The sequence below is a fragment of the Mustela nivalis genome (assembly GCF_964662115.1).
Source record: "Mustela nivalis genome assembly, chromosome: 13".
NCBI lineage: Eukaryota > Metazoa > Chordata > Mammalia > Carnivora > Mustelidae > Mustela > Mustela nivalis.
Genome location: NC_139032.1, coordinates 11,530,676 through 11,552,854, shown reverse-complemented (window position 1 = coordinate 11,552,854; position 22,179 = coordinate 11,530,676). Strand labels below are relative to the sequence as shown.

The following is a 22,179-nucleotide window of genomic DNA, read 5'->3' as shown; positions in this document are numbered from 1 at the left end:
AAGTAAGTAGAAAGGCAGGCAGAGAGAGAGGGGGAAGCAGGCTCCCTGCCAAGCAGAGAGCCCGATGCGGGGCTCGATCCCAGGACCCTGAGATCATGACCTGAGCTGAAGGCAGAGGTTTAACCCACGGAGCAAGTTTTGTCTGAGTTTAAAATGATACAAAACTAAGTTTTAAAAACACTAAACTAAAAAAAGACACCAATACCACATTAAAAAAAAAAAAAAAAAAGAATAGGAACAAGAGGTTCCTAGATAATTGGATCCCTATCACATCTTGGGTGACATGGCCTTGCAAGGGTGCAAAGCGAGTACCCTGACTGACAAAGCAGAGAGGAGAAAAGTAAATGAAGACCATTCTCAGTGCTCTGATGCTGGGGGGTTCACCCACACACTGCTGTTTGCCCACACAGTCTCTGGGAGCACCAGGGAGTATCTTTAAGCCATGAAGATGAAGTCTTTGAAAACTGAGCATGATGTCACACAGACAAGGCTCCTTTGACACCAGCCTTTGACACCCCCCCCTCCCAGATTTGCAACCAGGGGAAACCCCATATTGGTCTCCAATCTTAGTTACCCCTCTGCTACCTGGTCATGAAAAAGTAGATGAAAAGCCATAATCTACAGATGGCTATCTGGCTCCCAAGAGCCATGCATAAAGAGAATAGCAGGTCAGTGAAATCACTCATCAGGGGTCAATCCCAAGGAATATACCCCTGGGCAGTCACAGGAGAACCGTAACCCATTTATGAGGCATCCAGGAGAGGCAAGAGTTGGTATTAAAACTTAAAAGGAAGCACAGCTCAGTTCTCTCCGTGGTGACCAACGGAGTCATGTGGAAAAGATGTTTCTGAGAATGTGATTATAGTCTTTTGCTAAATACCTAAATACCTTCGAAGTGGATTTGTCTGGGGTCCTGAGAAGGTCTGATAAAAAAGAAAATCTCAAAAGCATCGCTGAGAGCCTAAATCTTTTTCAACCAGAGTGCTGCTTCTGCTATGAGACAGTGTTTTATTCCTGATGCCTGGGCCAGAGGGCCTGTTTGTGACCCAAAATGAGCTCCCCAGAGATCGGGGGTGGATGGAAAGCCTTTGCTTAAGGCTTGTTTCAGGGCGTCTGAGCCGAGCGGCCATGACAGTCGAGCATTAATGACCTGGTCAAACGCAGGGAGGACTCAGAGGCAGCTGGAAGCACCTGAACATCAGTTGGTCAGAAAAAAAAGGCGGGGTGGGGGGGAGGGTGCGGAAGAAAGGCCCTTTGAGCAAAAAGGTACCATCACAATCTAAGATGTACATAACTACTTCCTTTCCAACATTTGAACTTTTTAGAAATGAGAGGCTTTGAAATACTTTAATCAGGTGAAGGGCCCTGCCTTTGAGAAGTCTCTGGTAGCATTTTTCATCCTGAAGTTCATGGAGATGGACTCAGCGTCCGCCCGAGAGATCTAAACACCCATCAGCAGCCTTTTCTGTCCCCAGCCCCTGCCTCGCTTGAGAGAACCGGGTACGGCGGGCTCCACAGGCTGCTAAACTGACACGGGGGTTTGATGTAGCATGAGCCAGCCCGAAAGCAGGCTGAGACCACTCAAAGCTGGCTTGGAGACAGAGTGAGGGGGACCAGGCGCCAGACTGAGCAATCCTGCTGACCAGGCAGTGGAGACACTTGAGGTCTGAGCTGAGGCAATGACAGCTGTAACCAAGGCAACAACTACAGCCAGGTTTCCCACCAGACATCAAATGGGCAGTGTGTTGTTAGGGAATGGGCAGAACTGGGATTTAGGCCCAGGCAGATGTCCTTAGAGGGGTATATCCGTGAATGTCAGGCCCCTCCCAGTTCCTGGCCTGGGGGTGTGCTGGACCCAGGCCCTGAGAGGAGATTGGGCCTGCGGATGGCAAAGCAGTGGGAGCTCTCAGTCTGGGGCTGGGCATTAAGACGGGATCTTTACAAGTGCATGGAATCACCTGCCAGCCATGCAAGGATTCACAGCCTAAAAGGAGAGCTTATTTCTAAGATCTAGGCACTGGGCCAAACATGGTGGTGGGCAGAGAAGTCGTGGGTGCAAGAGCCTTGGAAAGGCAAGTGCCCTAACTCAAGTAGGGGGAGTGGGGAGGTCTGTCCTCTGGCAGCGTCCTGAGGGAGTACTGGGGGGTGACACGACACCGCTGTTTAACACCTGTGACTCGAGAGTGGGTCCCAGGTCAGGGAGCCTGGATTAACTCTAAGCCCAACCAGAGGGTGGGAACGAGATGCTTCATATGTTGAAATCATTCCTGTCTCCGCCTACTTGGGGAGATGAGGGAAGAAAATGCTAGGTCCAGCTGGGAAAAGCAGAGACAACAAGTCTGGAGCTACCCAAGATAAGGAAAAAAATGTTGGCACCTGTTAGGAAACAGAAGGACATAAACTATTTGTGAAATGCGAGATGAAGTATGAAAAATGGAGGCCTCGGTGTCTAAGACTCAGAATCTGGTCCACAGCTGCTGCAGGAAAGGGATCAAGCAGGCTCCCACTCACCCATTCACCAAGGCAGTGCCCTCCTTTGCTGGTTCTCTTCAGCTTCAATCTGACTCTCTGGTCCCCAGGGAAGGGACAGGCGTATTTTGAAAGGTAAGTAAATAACATGAAGCTTCATGGCCCGGCATTTTCTGAGTGCCATACTCTGCCTTCACGGACATTAACTTATCATCTTCCCAACTGGATGGAACAGAGTCTTCTAACCCCGTCCCACAGATGCGGAAACAGAATCTCAGAAAGGTTAATTAACACGCCCAAGGTCACACAGTTTGTAAGTAGCAGAGTAGGGCTCTGAATCCAGAGTTCTGACTCAGGAACGTAATGCTAGGATCACACCATTAAACCATTTTAAGGCCAAGATGTCAGGTTGGGAAGTTCTGAAGACCATCATGGAGCCTTGGCTAACCTCATTACAGGACAATGTGGATTGGTGGTCCCTGCAGCGGAAGGGTCTGTTTGTAGGCCGAATTTTGCAGACCGAGGGGCCATCAGCCCTTTTAATAAATAGTCCTTACTTGGCTGGAATCTTTCTTTTCTCTTCACCAGTCAGTGGGAAAGCGCTCACATAGATTCTGTCTTTTTAAAAGGAAGAGTGTTTCCAGACATTACTTGTGAGGTGCTTCAGTAGACACTGTGACCTCCCATCTGCTTTGTCACCCCACCCTCTGTCCCCTGTGGACACTGAACAAACACCTCTTCTCCTGTATGTATCACTTGGAAATAGAAAAGTTCAACGTAAATGCCTGGCGACAAAGAGGAGAAACTTTCCAAAAATAATGATGAAGAGATTGTGAAACGACTATTGACATCACTGAAATATTAGCTGATAAGATTAGAGAACAGCCCAATTTCGAGAAACAAAACAACGTTGGTTCCTGTGTTCTGTCCAATTTAGAGACTCTTTTAATCTTGGGATTACAGTTTGGTTTAAATCATTTTAATGAAAATATGTAAATATGCATTTTCTGGTTCTGTCTCACTAACATTTTTTTTTCTTTTTTAAAATTAGGATTAGTAAAAAAAATACTATTTCATTTTAGCATATTACAGTGTTTCTAATTTGGGGATAGCACTTCAGCTCAAGTAGAAAATACTACTTTTCTCAGTCCCCTTGCTTGTAGAATATATCTTAAGCCATATAAAATTAGACACCAACTCTATCTTAAGTGAAAGTCAGACTTCAAAGGCCAGGTTTAAAAATTTATTTCCCATGCTCTGAAGATCAGAATGAGGGCTCATTAATAAGATTGGGACAACCACCGTTTCCCTGGGGGCTTTCAAAAAAAAAAATCACTAAAAGGTAAGGCCAATTGCATTTATGTGGATTATCATGAATATAGTGTTATCCTTCTTATTCTAGAACATTTGTCGACTTCTCATTTTTTTAAAAAGATTTTATTTCTTTCTTTGAGAGAGAGGGAGATAGTGGAAAAAGAGCAAGAGCAGAGATGGGGAGAGGGAAAGGCAGATGCCCCGCTGAGCAGGTAGCAGGTAGACTGACGTGGGGCTCGACCTCAGGACCCTGAGATCAGGACCTGAGCTGAAGGCAGACTTAAGACACTTAACTGACTGAATCCCCCCGATGCCCCTAGAACATTTGTTTTTTAATGTACTTTGAATTGATTTGCTTACTTATTTTCCCAGAAAGTAAGAATTTCCTCTCTTTTCCAAACACCAAGTTTATGGAAATTACAAAATTGGCCACGATGAAAGAATTTGAGGATTTACTTAGAAAGAGAAATTAAATTAAGTCCATGATATAAATATCATAAACATGTCACAGAGATTATGTATACCAAATATTAACAACTTTAAACACGGAGATATTCGTAGGTCTTGGGTACCTAAAATTAGAAAGAGTCTTTATCATTCTATTCAGTAGAGTTTGAGAGTTTTTCTACCTACTCGGCCACCTGTATATGGATCTAAGATATGCTTTAAAGAGAAACATGGGGAGGGAATGTCTTCATATTCTTTAATTTTCATTACGTAGTAGGCAGGGATGGTGAAATCTCCCTGTGACAACTGGCCTGTGCTGTCAGAAAAATTAAATTCACTCTGTGAGGGGGAAAAAAGAGTAACGTAGCCGAAAAATGACTATTCCATTAAATAATTTTTTTTTTAAGGAGGAGATTACAGGAGAGGTGAGAAAATTAGAAGGAATTAAATCAAGTCCTGACCCCAGGCGTCTACCGAGAAAGGAAAATCCCGTATGGGAGCCAGAAGAGAAAGAGCATGCTTACCTGTCCGATTCTGGCAGGAAACAGGAGAAAAAGAAATGTCATCCAGAGCAACATATCCTCCCTTAGGACCATTGAAAGCAACTTCAAAAATAACCTGCCGGGGAAGATGACGGATTGTTACAGGTTTACATATTTTCTGTCAGGCTTCAGAGCCCTTAACTAGGATCTACGGATTTTTAAAAAAGATTTATTTATTTATTTGAGAGAGAGAGAGAGAGAGAGGCAGAGGGAGAGAGAGAATCCCAAGCAGACTCCATGCTGAGCGTGGAGCCTGACACAGGGTTTGAACTTGTGACTCTGAGAGCATGATCTAAGCTGAAACCAAGAGTCCGACCCTCAGTGGACTGAGTCATCCAGGGCCCTCTCTTAATTATGACTTAAAATGATGTGGCCGCCAAGCCAGGTGATGGCAAGTTGTAAGTACTTGTTAGGAATCATGTTCCTAAATCTAGGGCCGCTCCCGACTTGATCTACAGTTTCCTTAAGGGGGAGGGACTAGTGAGCCCTAAGTTGTGTTTCATTGGTGGAGTCCCCCTCGCTTGAGTGTATGTCACTCTCTGAGAGAACCACAGACTCGACAGTCTGAGTGATGACCTTCGATTGGAGGAACAACAGGCCCCTTGCCGAATGCAGGCCAGGCTCTCCACTGCCCTTCCCAGAGAACTAAGCCCCAGCAGGGTTCTTTCCCTTTTTGCCATATGAGATTCTCTGTGAGGGTTCTGGACAAGACACAGAATCAAAGAAGACGACCTGTCTGCTCAGGCAAAATTGGGCCCCACATCCGAGGTATAGATGTCAGGGTCCAGCCTGCCCAGGCACATCCAAATGGTCGGAGAGAAGGTGAGGTTGTTAAGGGCTTCAGCCTTTCTGTGTTTCTTCCTTCTGGGCCACCAGCTCTACTCTGAGGTCAAGGGACTCCCTTCTGCCTGAGCCCCTGGGGATGGGGAGGGGCGCGCACGGCACTGCCCACAGCCGGGAGCACGGTGGAAAAACCAGCCCAGAGGGCAGCCCACCGGTGAGCAACACAAGAGGCAGTGGTGGCAGGGGCTGAAACTCAGGCCAGGCAGGTGACCTGTATGCATGACCTGAGCTCGGTGGGACACAGCAGGACAGGGTGCAGAGGGTCCTGAAATGGGGAACCCAAGCCTGGTCCATAGGGGCGCCTGCTACTCAGCTCCCTCCATTCCGGAGTTCAGGCCCAAAGTGTCTGGACCTACCAAATCATCAAGAGGACCTGGATCTCTGTATTTTTTTTTTTTTTTTGGAGATCATTGGGTTTTTCCGTGTTGGTGATTTCCTCAAACACTAAAGCCAACATGGCAAAACAAGGAACAAACAGCCCACCACTGCGGCAGCCAGGCAAACAGCAGTGGGCGAGATCTGACCTCTAGGATCTAGAGGATCTAGAACTAGGATCCTAGTTCTCCAAGCTCTTCTAAAGAGGCAGACAGACCAGGGTTCAAGTCCCATTTCTGTCACTAGTTAGTTGACCTTGACTACATTGCTAAGAGGGATCTACCTGCTTGTATATCTTTACAATATACACAAAATACCAGCGAGTCTTTTTTGAGCAAAACTAAGATTTTTGACTTCAAACTAGACGACAAAAGCTTTGCCTTTGTTATTTATGACACAGGCATAATAACCCCTACCTTGGCGGACTACTGAGATTAAATGGGATGAGGTATGGAACGTCCCTAACATGTAGTCAGGTGCATCCTGAGTTCTGTATCGAATTCATGCGGATTTCTCCAGGCTGACCCCCTCTTCAACCCATATTCAGGCTTGAGCCTACTTAGCCACTAATTAGCTCAAGCAGGTTCCTTCCCTCTTCCAGGCCTTAGTGTCTCCGGTTTTCAAAGAAAGAGTGTGGAGATGGTCCAGCTCAGCTTAACGCTGGTCCCACAGACACTGGGATTCTGCAAAATCTGAGAGAGGCCCCGGAAGTTGGTTGCTGGCAGAGGTGAGGGGGTAGGCTGGGAACAAAGGGGAAAGATGTGGACCAGGGAGAAGAGGCCATGGAGTCCACAAACACAACCCAGGGCCGCGGCATTTCCTCTTCAGGGCGCTCGCTGACCGAGTGCAGGACAGGGTTTGATCTGACTCAGCAGGTGAAGGAGACTGCTTCCCATCAGGATGTGGGAGTCACAGTGCAGGTGCCAGCCCAGAGTCTTCCCTCTTGTTTGGAAAATGGGGTCTCCGATGTCTGTTTTCCTGTTCAGAATTCATTGGAGGATATGGTGACATTAAATTCCCCGGGCTCTGCAGGGTGAGTTCCTTTGGCGGGATTTCCAGTAGCAGCATCGTGCATCAGACTGCGGGGGCAAAAGCAGGCCCATGGGACCCGGAAGGATACACACTGAGGGGGGATATGTCCAGAATTGTGACTTTTTCAGGCACTGATGTAAAAGAAAATTCAGCCAAGTCTCACTCGTACAAATGCTGCCCAGGGAGTTCATGGTCGGATGGAAGGAGTTCGCAAAGAGACTGTCTTGTCAACTGTGTGTGTGACTCATTGGACTTTAATAGAAGGGGAAATTTCTGAAACAGTATGTGCATTTCTTTTCCTCCTTATAACCCAAACTCAGAAAATTTTCCACTGGGCTGCAAGAGCAAACCAAGGCCTCGTCAGACTTGGGGCTCGGAAAGAATGCATGTCCTGCAAAAGTCATGGTGCTCTCCATGGAGCTGTGGGGTGGGAGGCAGGGGGTCTGAAGGGGGTACGGGGAGTGGCAGGCCTGTCTTCAGTACACAGGACAGGTCACAGACCAATCCGACCCCAACGCTCTGGGAGGCTCCACATCAGGAGAAGAATCCACCTCTTCTGCACTTTAAAGGGAACTCGGGGACATATTACAAAAGGCACAAAGCACGAAGTGGGGGATATTGACAAACCTGGGGTCTCTAAAACCCTATGTATAGCCCCAAATCTGAAACCACAATTTGCACTGATTCTAAGGGTCCTCTGGGGTCCTCCGACAGAGCTAGGCCTCTGCCTTCAGCTCCAGGTCAGATCTGAGTCCAGGACTTTCCTAAGTGCCGGGCACTCCGCAGCTGTGTGACCTAGATAAGAAGTACCAAACCGCTTGGGCTCTCCTTCTTCTCCTTTCCTTATCTGCAACATGGGGATAATTTTATGTACTTTGGATTGTTGTAAGCACTGGAATGCACACGTAAATAGAGATCTGTATCACTATACATGCTTGGAAAACAGGCCCGCAGAGATGAACACCAAAATGTGTTCTCATCCCTGCAGGTTCAGCTTGGGTGCTTTGAGTCTGTTCTGCTTCCCTGAACTTTCTAATGCTTCTGCACTGGAGATTTATCAGTCACATGACTATAAAAAGCTTTAAAACGAAAGCACACAGTCTTGTTTCCAACTGGGGCCACAATCACAAATCTTTCTAATTCTTCGGACATTATTTATACTGTAAAGGTGGAAAGGAGGTCAGTTTTTCTTCTTCTTCCCATCTTCTTCTTCTTCTCCTCTCTTTTTCTCTAGAAAAGACTCTTCCCTCGAGTAAGGGAAAGCTTCAGCCCTGCTCTCAGGATGGGGAGTTCAAGAGTGGGGTTCAGCCGAGGGGGTTCACCTCTGTGGAAGTCACCAGGACCCCAGGGCGAGGCCGAGAGGGGACGTGTGCCCATGAAAGGTCGTTGATGGACTGGGTTTTCCCTGTGTGTCCTCAGGGGAGGTAGTCTGGTTAGAAAGCAGGAAACTAAGGGGAAAGAGAGGAAGAGGGCAGCACAGAGGGGCCCAGGGAGAGGAAGGAAGGATGAGGATGGACGCACAGCAGAGAGGAACGAAGGAGCGTGGCCCAGCATCTCCTGGTCGGCCGGGGGGGGCCTGCGGGCGGCGTCCCCGCCCCGTGCACCGCGGTCCGGCCACGGCTCTCCTCCCTCCACACCTACCTCCATGGGGTACGGCGCGCTGAACTCCACCTCAGCCAGGTTCCAGGCAGCACTCTCCGGCTGGTCCGTCTTCCAGAGCTCCTCGTAAAGGCCGGCCCCGTCCCGAGTATAGAGGGAGAAGCTATTGTCATTCCCCTGCTGGAGCCGGTAATAAAAGGACAGGCAGCCGGACATGGGGGCCGTGGTCATCGGGGAGATGAGCTGCGCCACCTCCTGGAAGTGCTTGACGTACACCGAGTCCACGTACATGTAGTGGCCTGAAAATCACAAGGGCACAGCACACAGCGTGAGACAGGCTGGCGTGGGGAGCGGAGGTGGTGGCTCGCAGGGGACACCCTTGATGCTGGGACTGACTTCAACATGATCTAGAGGGAGGGTGGCGAGGAGGAGTTAGGGCCGCAAGGCGTTTGGCCAGGGGTGGACGGGTCTTGTGGTTGGAAGGGGGGAGCCAGGAGTTCAAGGTGCTCTGCTAAGTCCAAGCCAAGAGCCGTCCTCTCTCCTCACCTCACTTGTGGGTGAAGTAAAACACACACACACAAAAGTAGACGTAGACGCGTCAGCTACAAAGTGCTGGGATTTTCACAAGCTGAACGCAGCTCTGGAAAGAAACTGGGCATGACCCCAGGAGGCTCCCCCTTCTCCCAAGCCTCCTATGAGTTACAAGATTTCTAAGAACATACCAAGCATACCGTCTGTTCCTACAGGGGCACAGAGGGACCTACTTGCCCATATATCTTTACAATATACACAAAATGTCAGCGAGTCTTTTTTGAGCGTAACTAAGATTTATGACTTCAAACTCGATGACAAGCTTTGCCTCTTTAACAGAACGTGTAGCCAGGGTTGGGATTCTGGAGGTCAGACTTGGGACACCACACTTGGCAAGGCCTTGGGGGGCTCTGGGCCCAGAGGCCGACCTCTGTTAGAAGCATTTTGGTGGAAGAGAGGAACCAGGAGGTGGAATGAGAATTGGCATTGGATTTGGCATTGAAGAGACCTGGGGTCGAGTTCGGTTGGGACCTCAAACAAGTTACCGAGTATCTCCAGGCTTGAGTATCCTGATCTCGACAGGGAGAACCAAATGCTTCCCTTCTAGGGTGAGTTCGAGCATTCCATGGGGTTACACATGTGATGGGCTTAGTGTGGACTCGGCACATTATAACTGTCTAACGCAATTACAACAAATGAAAGGAATGTCATTAATGATTCTGCTACCAGACCTTCCCCATTGTCTACTTTGTGTAAAGGCTCATTGTCATTGTTGGCAATTGAAGCTGCAGGGACAGACGGGGTCTATGCCTAGTAGCTTCGATAGAATGACCTTCCTATTGGTAAGTGCGGAACAATTACAGCCTAATGCCTCTGTTTTGTTGCACGGTGCTGGCCAATAACAGGGCCTTGTATCCTCCGCACATTAGCAGTCAGAGTCCTAGGAACAGTTTATACCTGCAGAGACCTCACCTCAACGTGGCAGAGGGGAGAGGTGGCTCGAGCAAGGCTCGCTTTTTCCTGGCGGCAAACTGTTCGACCCCCTGAACCATCTCCCTTGTTTAACCACGATTTCTCTTAGCCTCGTGCCAACCATAGAGATTACTATGTGCCAACGTAGAGATCACAAACTCAGATGACGGCAGGGACCAGCCTGATCAAGTATACCACCGAAGCAAACTGGGTCCTGGGAGAAAATCAAGGGATCCCTTTGTTGCCAACGTTTGAAATCATATTTCATCCACACTGAGAAACAGCAACAAAGCTTCTTGGAAACATCGGAAAATCGGGTGGCGTTGAGCCCATGGTCTCGAGCAGCCGCCACCAGCGGGTGGCCCAGGGTGGCAGCTCCCGCGTGGGCTGGTTTCTCTAGCCCAGGACTGAGTGCACCCCTCCCCTCCCTCTGCTCCCACCTGTTGCCCTGACATCCAGCCCAGCACTTCAGGCTTTTCCCACTGAAGCTCAAAATCTAAAATTTTCATAGCAAATCTATCCTTTAAAAATAATAACCCCTGTCTGAATGTGCTAGGGTTGCTATAATGGAGTACTACAAGCTAGATGGCTTAGACACCAGAAATTTATTTTTCCCCCCAGCTCAGGAGGCTGGAAGTCCCAGACCAAGGCATCAGCTGGACTGGTTCCTCCCAAGGGCCGTGAGGAGAGTCGGATCCAAGGTTCTCTCCTAGCATCCGGTGGCTGGCTGGCAATCTGTGGCCTTCCTTGGCTAATAGATCTCTGCCTCCGTATTCACAATGTTCCTTCTCTGTACAGGTCTCTCTGTATGCCTAAATCTGTCCCCCCTGCCCGCCTTGCTTTTATAAAGACACCACTCATATTGGACTAGGAAACGACTTCGGTATGACCTCATCTTAACTAATGACATCTGCAACCACCCTACTGCCAAATAAGGTCACATTCTGAAGGACTGGGCGGGGGGTGGGGAGCGGTTAGGACTTCAACATATGGTTTGGAGGAAATACATTTCAACCCATAACACCCACCACCGCAATTTTTTAAACTCTGTGTATGCCAAATCAGCGTATCTGCAGGCTGGAGACAGCTGATGGGCTCCCAACTTTGCTGACTCTGGAAAGGGATTTCAAAGCACGAGTCCGCATGTCAGACTGAACAGAATCAGAGAACCTCTGAACTGGAAGGAAGGCCATGCCTCCCCCTCCTAATGCACTGCAGCGGGGGGAGGGGGGAGCAGCCAGCTGCCCCCCCCCGAATACTTTACTAATAGAGAACACATGCCAGCCTCTGCGATGCACCTTTGCTCACTGAGAGCTCTTGGGTCAAAGGCGGAGAGGAAGGGTTGAATACTCTTCGTAACGTGTCTTCCAGTGAAATGAACACTTTTCCAACATATACTGGAGGTGGGGGTGGGGGATGAGGGGTCTGGGTGGAGGAGAGACCTAATATTTTATTTCCTTGGTTCTTCATTGTGGGGGCCATGGAGGCGCTTCGGATACCCCTCCGGCGAACTTGCTGCAAGGACCATAGCTGACTGACAGCCTCCAGCTGCCTCGCCTTTGGGCCACGTCGGCATTTGTGCCAAGGCCAAGTACACTGGGCTGCTCAAGCACAGCTGGTGACTAGGCAGAGCAGGAGTCCCAGAGCGGGGCCATTCCGCCTGACAGGTGTTGTCTAACAGCTCCCCATCAGCTTGGCCTTTCCCTCCCCCGGGCACCAGCCTTCTATCCTGTGCTGGAGGCCTCCCCCAGCCACGGCCACGTTACGACTTTTGTGGGCCCTAGGCCCTTTGGCCGCCGTGGGTCCATGCCTCCTCAAAAAATATTAAACTTTCTAATTTATGACTGCATTGGTATAAAGACGAACATAATTTAGGCCGGACTGATTATTTTGTTATTAGCGCATTCATTTTTCCCTTCTGATTTTAGAATAAATAAAAACATTCTCATGGATCCTAAAAATGTCATGGTGCCAAGGCACTGTGGTTACTATGCCTCATGGATATGTTGACCTGGGCCGCAGTGCTTCCTGCTCTCAACTCCTCATCCTTTGTGGCTGATAAATCTCCTCACCTAATCCACGCTTAGGGTCTTCTTCTTGGAGGCCCCAAAGTGACACGACCATGAATAGGGAACTCACTCCACCGAGGGTGGGGGCACCTCCGAGGCCTCTGGGGGACTCTCAGTGAATCCGTAAGACTTCGCCATCCACCTGGAGCCATTCCTTCTGCCTGCGGGGTGCGTGCTAACTGGGCTTACAGAAAGGTCTCACCCCCTGTCCCATTAGGAACCCATCTTCCTCACAGCTGACAGAGAGCAGACAGTCTTCTTTAAAGACCAGTTACTCACCTGCTGTGTGGGTGATATTTTAATCCCTGAATTTGCCGTTAAAGTGCTTCATTAAAACTCACGCACCACACACTCAGCCAAGGGAGCCACGGTCGCACTGCTGTTCCCAAAACCACCCAGCGAACACAACGTGACGTGCCCACAGTGAGTCAGAGAGGCTGCCGGTGCTGACACCGCGTCTCCTCGGGAACCACTAGACCAGACCGCACTCTGTTGCCCCCCCCCGCACCCCATTGTTCAGTTGTTGCCCAAGTTCAGTGCTATTTACGGACGATCTGAGTACGACTGTTTCTCACTGGGAAACAAAAGGTAGCTGGCACATCTCTGCGGAAGGGGTGGGGATGACTCAGAAATCACCAGGCGTCTGCCACAGGAGGCCAGGCTGGAGGGACGACCCCAGCCCAGGCTCAGTGTCGTAGGGTCCGACCCACGCTGAGGAAGAAGAGCAGGGGTCTGGGTGAAGGCAGGCCCCATTTTGTGCATCTTCCCGAGGGGAAGGAAGAAGGGAGCCCGCAGTTCTTGGGAAATTATGTCTCTCGTGTTTGGCATTACGGGAATGTTCCTGCCCTGTTCAATGAGGCCAACCTTTCTGCCTGGCCCAGGGTTCTAGGGCCTCCAGAATACTTGCGAGAGGCAATTTATCTGATCCTTTGAGTAGGATGAAAGTAGGTATTGACGGGCCCTGGATGTATAGATCCTATAATTAACCAGATCTTGGGGGGATCCTACAGGCCACAAAGATCTGTAAGTATTCAGACTTTAACTGGAAATCAGAGTCCAGGAGGGACCATGAGATCTCCACACAATTAAACATTGAGACGCCCAGGGTCACTCCCCTAGTCATTGTTGCTTTGCCATACACTGACATGGAGCCCGTCTGTCCTTCCCTAAATCTGGATTATGCACAAAGAGGCTGCAGCTTCTAGGGGGAAAAAAAAACAATTTCCAATTCTGTTGAAAGATCAAAATCTCTGAAATGCCGGCCGCAGGCCTGCTCCAAATCATGCCTGTGGTAACGACACATGGTTACCCGCTTCCCTTCAGGCCACAGCCCCCTGTAGGTTAGCTCGATGGTCCTTGGGCAACCAGGGACTCCTTTCGGGGAGCCACTTTCCCTTGATTTAGGAAAAAACGTTTGAGGGCAGTTACTGAACTTCTATTTTCGAACAGTCTGGCGGACCAACACTCCCCTGAAACGGCCCTGGGCTTGGCTCCGAGGCTAAGGCATCCTCTGACTCAGCTGTGCTTTGGCCTCCTTGGCCACACTTGTGCTCCTGTTGCGACGTCTACGTCCGTGTCCTGCTGTCTGGACAAGCTGTCTCCCGGGTGAGGCCGAAAGCGTGGTCTGAAGAAACACAGGCCGGCTAGAAAGCCCTGCTGGTCTACTGCCGCTGTGAGGACACGGCCCCCAAGTCAGGAGGGCGCCACGCCTGCCCTCCCTGACTACAGATGCAACAGACATTGTGGATCTTTAGTTCTAAGGGTTCAGGTAAGTTTGACTACAGTAGGTAGAGTCAGGCTCTGGTCTTCTTACACAGCTTTCAGAGATGGCATAAACGTAATAAATGAACACGAAGTGGGATGTCCCCTTGTCTCTGTTAAGACCTCCGTGCCAAGAGTGACGGTGACAAGTACTGCCACTCCGTGGTCCCAGACCGGTCCTGTAGCATATGCCACACTGTGGCATCCCTGGGGTCTAAGCCAGGGCCACCAGACGGACCCCATCTCCCTGCTCCAGCTGGATACAGGAGGGGCCCAAGAAAGATCAGAGATCAGAGACAGAGTCTCTCTGAAAACAGATAGCCCAGAGCTTCTCTGCCATGTGTTTTCTTTTGGACGCCCAGGGAGGGGTTAGGGATGGCTTCCCCTTTCTTGTCTTGATCCAAGAGAAGAGGCTTAACGGAGGTATGCCAGGAGAGAGTGGAGGAGGGAAGCCACCCTCCAACCTTGCCCTGACCCAGGCTTGCAGAAATTCCTGAATTCTTCAGTCACTCTGGGCCTCAAGAGAGGAGGGTCCTCATGAAGCTTTCCCAAGAGGAAAGCTTAATCAGTAATAACTGGGGTTTGCGGGGTACAGACTGGTTGCCTGACTCTTGACTGTATATACCTAGAAGCCAGATGTCTGTAAGGACCTGTGTGGGCAGAGCAGAAAGGATTTTGTTGCCAGCGAGCTGTAACTTCCAGAGTGTGGTGGGGCGAAGATTTGAATTTCCCCTTAGCCTAAGTGGGCAACTCGGAAGGGACAAGAATGTCTCGGAAGGACTCTTCTCAAAAGGACTGGATGCAGGTGGTAACTCCACCAGGGGCTGGCGAGGTGTAGGGTTGCTCCTAGGTCCCAGAGTGGATCCACAGATGGCCAGCGGAGAGTGCCTCACCCCTGTCTCCGAGCAGGGAAGTGGGGTTCCGCACTGGCAGTGAGAGAAACAGCCGGCTTGTGCCCTCCTGCGGTATAAAGGTCATGAGCTCCAGCTTCCACAGCGCTGGTCACAGAAAACCATCTGTCCCCTTCCCTTCCTTTTCTGTTCCCCTGTCACACCTCCTCCAACCCCCCAGGAGCCGGACGCAGCACAGTGAGTGGGTAAAGAGGAAGGGAAGAGCCAAGGCAAAATGAAGGGAAATAAAGCCCAAACCCTTCTCTCCATGGCTCCCCCGTGCTTTGGTCTGGGGGAGATTCGAATCAGATGAAATGCTGAAGTGTTGACTGGACTGAACTGACCCTGAGAAGGAAGGCTGTTAGTTCTACTTGACCGTGCCCAGAAAGCTAAGGTAAGTCACCCAAGGACACGGGAAGGTGAACGGCAGAGCCTGGACAAAGGCGACGGTGAGAAAATTAATGAAGCTGCTTCCCTACCGAAAGCACACACAAGGAACCAAATGGATCAATGCCCCGAGTAAATGAACAGCACTGGTAGGCAGATGCTTGAGCTCAGTCTGAACTGAAAGGAGAAAAGAGGGCCATGAATTATGGAGAGATACTCCATCCACCTCCCGGTCCTGGAGGCAATAAAATCATTCTGACCTTAATTTAGGCTTTGAAACCTTGCTCAGCTCCCAGAGCGGCACCCTGAGTGTAGGCAATTCTAAAAATCTCAGCAAAGAGACTGATTTCCCTCATTATTTTCCCAGTAATTACCTTCTTTTGGCCAAGGCAGGTAGGAAACAGTAACGATCTGAGCTGTCAGTAGGTTACCTCGTGGAAGATACTTTGTTTCACTTCATAAAATATTAACAGAGAAAAAAAATCCATACGTGACAAATTGGAATTAGGTGACAAAAATCAGGACAAAATCCTATCCCCTCCAATATTCCCAAGGGGTCTCATGGGAGTTCTGACTACATCCTTAGCCAAATGAGACCAATATTTGTAGACTGCTCACTTGAAAAACCGGGCTCGTGGTTTGGGGCTATTAAAAGTACGTGGCCAAATGAAGGAAAAGTCACACAAGTGTCACATTTTTCAGACACTCCATTCACTCTTCCCTCTTCTCCGACCAAGGCCAGAGCCCTCCTGCGACAATGTTGCTCAACCTCCTGAAGTGTCTAAGAAGGCACATGGCTTCACGCGCCCGTTGCGCTCATTCCCTGGCTTTTCCCTGAAAGGAAAGGCACAGCCGCTTCCAGTATATGAATGAACATGAGAGGAGTCTTTTTGAGGAAAATCTGGTGCTGTGGGCAGACATCTGAACCCTTCGATCTCTACTTTGCCAACCACATTGGTAGAGCTCAGGAAAGACTGATACATCCAGCAGAAGGCAAATGTACTAAGAAAGGCAATCCCTCTCTTCCTGAGAGCACTGGAGGGTTTTGTTTTGGTTTCGTGTTCCCCAAGAGCGATTCTGGTCAAAACTCTGAGTCCTATGGGCTTTTCAAGGAAAATATCTGAGATTCTATGGAACTCTTCTGTTTTTGCTCCATCTCACATAGGAAGAAGTCTTATGTAAGAGTTCACATGGGAGGAGTGTGAGAGTGAGTGTGTGTGTGTACGCACGTGCGTTTGTGTGTACATCTTTTGGGTGAAAAGGAAATAGCTGTCTGGCTACAAGTGGTCAAAACATCAGTGTAAAAGTTTAAGAGGAACTGGAGAGAAATAGCAGAGAGCTGGGAGGAGCGAGTAGAATGTAGGCACCCAGGCTCTAGCTCAAGAGCAGGAACGTAACCCAGGTTTACAGGCCGCTCTGCTGTCATCTTACATCCTGGAATTCTCAAATATTCTCCAGCCACAGAATAAGGTATCCACTCTCAGACCTGTACACCTGAGTATATGCTGTACTTCTTATCCATCTAGTCAAATTCAAATGCTGTGATGACTTCTTCTAGAAAGCTTTCCCTGAACCCCAAAACCTAGGTGATCTTTCACTTTCCTGTGGTCCCTTATCTTTTATTTCATGTTAGCCATGCACCATTGCGCATATTTACAGAGCATTTTGGTATTTGACTAATTTGTGAAATGCCATAATATACATTAACATAGGACTGTATTAAAGGCACTGAGAAGTCCTGAAATAAAGAATTCTGTCAAGCTTTCTTTAGCTCAGGGTTTCCCCAGTTTATCCCCCCCCCCCCCCGTTACAATGAGTGGTGAATTTGGGAATTTTGAGGTACAGCTTAGGAGTAAAACACTAGAACACAAAGCATCTTAGGGATTATGGAATTCAAATTCTTCATTTGCAAACAGGCCAGTGGAGACCCTGAGAAGTCAAGGGATGGCCCAGAGCAATCCAGCACGCAGATAACTGGGTCTGGAGCACAACTGCTGAACTCCTAGCATGATTCTCTTTCTCTGTCCCTTGTTGACACAGATGCAGGCAGAATGTTCCATGGTCACAAATGAGAGGGAGGAAAGTCTAGGGCTGATGCACTCCTCAGAGGATAGATGGCACTCAAGTGATTCAGTCAAATGGATGATCAGACTATAGGACACAGATCTGTTGCCTTCCCCCACAAATACGTGTTCTCCCTAGCCAAGTGGTCCTCACCATCCTTGAGGATAAAAAATGATACAGGGAGCCTGGCTGGCTCCCAGTGGATACTCAGTGGAGTATACCCAGGGCAGTATCTGACTCTTGATCTTGGGGTTCTGAGTTTAAGCTCCATGTTGGGTGTAAAGATTACTTTAAAAAGAACATCTTAAAAAAAAGAAAGAAAGAAAAATGATGCACCGACCACGTAGTCATGCTATTGGTTACCCAGTGGATCGGACTCTGCAACTAATTTTTAAGTGATTTGGGAAAAGTTCTCCAACACTTCCGCACATTTAAGTTTGGACATCTACGATGATGACACCGAGGATTATTGCAATTTAAGGCATTAGTCTTTCAAGATTCTCTTTATTCCCTGTACTATATTCTTAAGATACGGCAGAATGTTATATAAATTGTCCTACTCCTTGAAACAAAGCTTTCAAGAATTGGTAACATTTTGTTGTTTTGAATGAGCCCAGTTGTTATTTAAAACACTCACGCAGATTCATGGAGTAGTCTGCCACACGAGGTAGTCACACACTCAGCACGAGACACTTACAGTGTGCTTCCTAGAGTGGCCACAAGTGGAGATGGGCTCTGTGTCTGCAGGGCCAACATACGAGATATATATATATATATATCCCCAATCTTTCGTCATTTCCAAAAGTGCTAACCTTTACTTTAAGAAGAAAGGAAGTGAAAATGTTTTGTCTTTTTCAATCTCAATTATTTCTATTTCTAATCTCAATTATTTACATAATTCTTCATGTACGTGACCTTAGATGTATCTAAAGAAATCATTTCTGGGGTGTTTTTTTGTTCGTTGGTTCTACCATTTGGTTTTCCATTTACTGAGATAACCACGGTCTGATTAACCAAACTAAATACACGGCTGTGATGGCGTCTCTCCTTGCTCAAAGACCTCCAAGGGCCTCCCGCTGTCCACAGATAAAAGTTAAAATCTCGTTCCCGGCATTTGAGGCCCTTTAGAAGTTGTCGCTCTACTGCTCTCCCAATCCGCTCTCTCCCTGGGCTACCCCTTGTGATCGCTACCATGTACCACTGCTCTGGCCCTCTCTTGCCTCTGCCTGTCAAAGTCATAACCACCTCTCAAACTCGGTTGACTTCTTTCATCATGTCTTCTAGAAAGTCCAAGTAGTAAGTGATCTCTCTGGTCTCTGAACACCCAGCACTTTTCTTTTTTTGAGGGAAGAGGGGGGACCATTCCTGGAGCATTCGGCACAAGCTACCTTGTCTTACGTCCATGTGTGACAGAAATCCTTTTCCCTTTCTTGAATGTGTGTTCTTTGGACCTGGGCCATGGGGGATGTGCCATTTTGTTGTCATTTTCCCAACCAGACCCAATATGGGGTCAAATGAATGAAAATGCTAGATCCAAAGCCCAGGAGGTTCCAACATTTTACTATATAGTTACTTATAAACATTTTGTTGTAAGAAACCTGGACATGTTGAAAAAGAAAAGGAACACATTAAATGAAGTTTGCAAACCAGAAGTTGACTAACTGGGCTTGACCTGAAGATGTGTTTTATTGGCCCAGGCAGTGTTTTTAAAGAAAATATTTACCAGGGAGTGTGGGTGGCTCAGTAGGTTAAGCAACTGCCTTGGCTCAGGTCATGATCCTAGGGTCCTGGGATACAGCCCAAGTTGGGCTCCCTGCTCAGCAGGAAATCTGCTTCTCTCTCTCGCTCTGCTCCTCCCTGTGCTCATGCTCATGTGCGTGTGTGTGTGTATATGTGTGCATGCGTGCGCCCTCTCTCTCTCTCTCTCAAATAAATAAATAACATCTTAAAAAAAAAGAAAATATTTACCAACTATAAAAAATTAGGGAAATCTCACACAAAACCCCTGTCTTCCTGATTATCTTAGGAAGTCAAAAGATCTGTCCTTCCAAACCTGCATTCTCACATAGCAGCAATTAATTAGAGCTTTGTACAGGGTCTGTGCTCCCTAGTTTGCCACACTCCTCACCCATCCCACGTGTCAGTCCCTTCATAACATCTGCCTGGTTCCTTTAGAAAACTGAGTGTGAGAGTCTGGATATACTAGAAGCAGTCTCAGGATGGAAACTGTCCGGAGCCAAGATAAGCTTGCAGGATGGGCACTTAAAGAAAAGTCAGAGATAAGGTTACAAATATTCCCATGAAATACCATGAAAGAGGAACAATGCAAAGAACCAAAAAACGTTGCCTTGTCTTCAGGTATGGGGACACGTTGTCGTTGTCAACAATGTGTTAGGACTAAGAAGATGACCTCAGGATCCACATGACAGCGGATCAAACTAGAAAAAAGGACTGTTTGCAGCAGAACCGAAATTCCTTCTTGCTCTTGATGGAAAGTGAGTCACCAGAATCTTCTCATTAGTCAACAAGCCCTTGGGGTTGAGGACTGGAGCGTCTTACAACTATGGGGAGACCCCGGCTTTCAGAAAGCCTCTGAGGGTCCAGGTGAGGGCTGGTCATAAGCCTTTGGAAGTTAGCCTTTGCCCACATCTGTATCTCCCATCTGCGGAGACAGGCCCCTCAAAGCGGACTCCCACCAAGAGCCTCTCCTCCCCATTTCCCTGCAGAGTCCGCCCCCCTTGGCCACTAGGTGGCCCTGTTGCTTTCAAGATTCACCATTGGGCATTGAGGCTCACCTCAGGGCCACTTGGGAAGTTCTTAAGGACTGGTTCCCATCCCTAGGTCTATTTTTAGTGAAAAGCAACCTAGGATTATTCCCGGCTTGCCTTTAGGGATAAGAAATATAAAACAACAAATCAATAAGAAAGTATAGGATAACATGGAAAGGTGAAAAGAGCAAGACCAGGTCACAGGTGGAGAAAAGCCTTGAACTGGGCGCCGTTAGCCTTAGTTACAGAGCTCCTGTCTGCAGCCAGTCTCGGTCTTATGATCCCTCGTCCTTCCCAGCTCTTCCGCCAGGCTTCCCAGTCCCTACCAACGCTCCCTTCTCCCTTCCCTGTTGACAGGGCCGTAGTTGGGTCCATGGACGGGGCAGGAGAGGGAGGTGGGAGCACTTCGCTCAGGGAAAGGGACTCCACCCGTCCCCAGCTCACCCAATTCGCTCTTGAGCGTGTGGTCCTGCAGGAGAACGGAAGGGGAGTTCCGAATGCTTCCTCCGCCGACAAACCAGTTCACGTTGGGGTTCCAGCGGTTCACAAAGCCACAGAGATGATTTTCTTCAAAGTCACATTCTGGCAAAGGAGAAATGAAGACGCACTTTGTGGAGACACAGTCACACCCAGGAATATACCCCTACTCGCTGCCCAGTTTGCTTGCGTATTCAGATACGTTTCCCATTCCCTCTGACCACTGGAAGCTTTGGACTAGGATCCCTGGATAATGCTGGAAACTGTAATTCATCCTTGCTTCTTTGGATGACGGTCCTTGCACTGACCAGCCATGTGAACTGCAGCATGACCTCTCTCGGGCTCTGTGCCTTCATTTGTGAAACAAGGGAACGGTCCTACCACACGGGTTGTCAAAACACAGAGCTGGGCTTGTGGTTAGGGCTCGGTGCCTCAGCCAGCTCTGCTTCAAAGCCCTATTTGGGATGAACCTCTTAGCTCCAGAACCTGTATCTGCCACCCTTCCGGTAGCCCATGTCTCCAACCCCTTCTCTCCCGATGGTAGACGAGATACCCAGGGCTAAAGGTCATGTCTCCTAAGTACTAACAGCCTGTTTTTTTTTTTTATTAACCAGAAGCATTCAGAATAGGCAGCGCAGGCCTATCCTGGGCTCTGAGTCCTTCTGCAGCTCCTCAGTGGAGAAGAGAGAGAAAACTTCACCTACCGCCCTGCTCCTTTTAGTAGACTGCATGTGTGCACAGATTAACTGTTCCCAGTCAGCAACTACTCTAGTGGGAATGAGAAGCTCACAAACCAGTGCCTGTATGGACCCCCATAATCATCAATTACAAATATGAAATTTGATTGTCCTGACCATCTCCCATGACCCCTCCAGACCCCACCCCCACTTTTTTTTTTTTCACTCCAGTGGTAGACCTGCATGGACTGTGTCACTGGCCTCCCCTTCTGTCTTCCTGTTGGAGTCGACCAATGGAAAGTAGGAGAACGAGGCTGCTGTCCATTCCTCCAGCGCCCTCCCTGCCAGGTTCTCATGGGTTGGCTATGTCCCCGCCCTGAGGACAGGGTCTGGACAAGGAGCCCTCCCCACACAGCCACTGGCTCCAGGCTCTGTGGCCCCTTCCCCACTGCCCTCAAGGCTGATGAATCATCACTCTTACTAGCCCTGGATTACCCCCAATGCTTTTTGCTGGTTTCCTTCATGCAACCACACCTTTGTAGCCCCTAATGAGTCTTCTTCAAATCCTTCGGGTTGAATGGACCCTCTCTTTCCACTTTCTTGCCAGGACCCTGATTGATATAGTTATCAAAGTGTATTTACATTAGCAACCACTGAAAAATTTTAAGATTTTGATCTGCAACTCTCCCACTGCAGCGTCTGCCAAGAAATACCCCATGTTCCATGCCAAAGGCTACTCGAGAGTAAAGTAGCAAAATAGTCCTGAATGTGCCAGGTACTATTCTAAGCATTTTAACTGAATTAACTTGTCTGATTCTCAAAACAATCCCACGAGGTAGGTACTATTATTAACCTATTTTACAGATGAGGAAACAAGCAAAGAGCGAGCACAGAAAGGAAGGTGAGGGGATGGTGGGAAAGGCGTCTCAACAAAATGCAAGTATTGGCACTCCTTCAGTGTT

General features: G+C 48.7%; 1 protein-coding gene across 2 annotated transcripts in view; it reads right to left on the bottom strand.

Annotated features, from left to right (window-relative positions):
* MAMDC2 (MAM domain containing 2) overlaps window positions 1–22,179 on the bottom strand; it is a 140,933-nt gene that overhangs the window by 54,332 nt on the left and 64,422 nt on the right. For both annotated transcript variants that reach the window (XM_082696704.1, XM_082696703.1), the window contains exons 5-7: window positions 20,508–20,645; window positions 8,664–8,920; window positions 4,755–4,848 (exon numbers count right to left, since the gene is read on the bottom strand). In XM_082696704.1, the coding sequence (XP_082552830.1) occupies window positions 4,755–4,848; window positions 8,664–8,920; window positions 20,508–20,645 (489 nt within the window). The remainder of the gene's footprint in view (window positions 1–4,754; window positions 4,849–8,663; window positions 8,921–20,507; window positions 20,646–22,179) is intronic.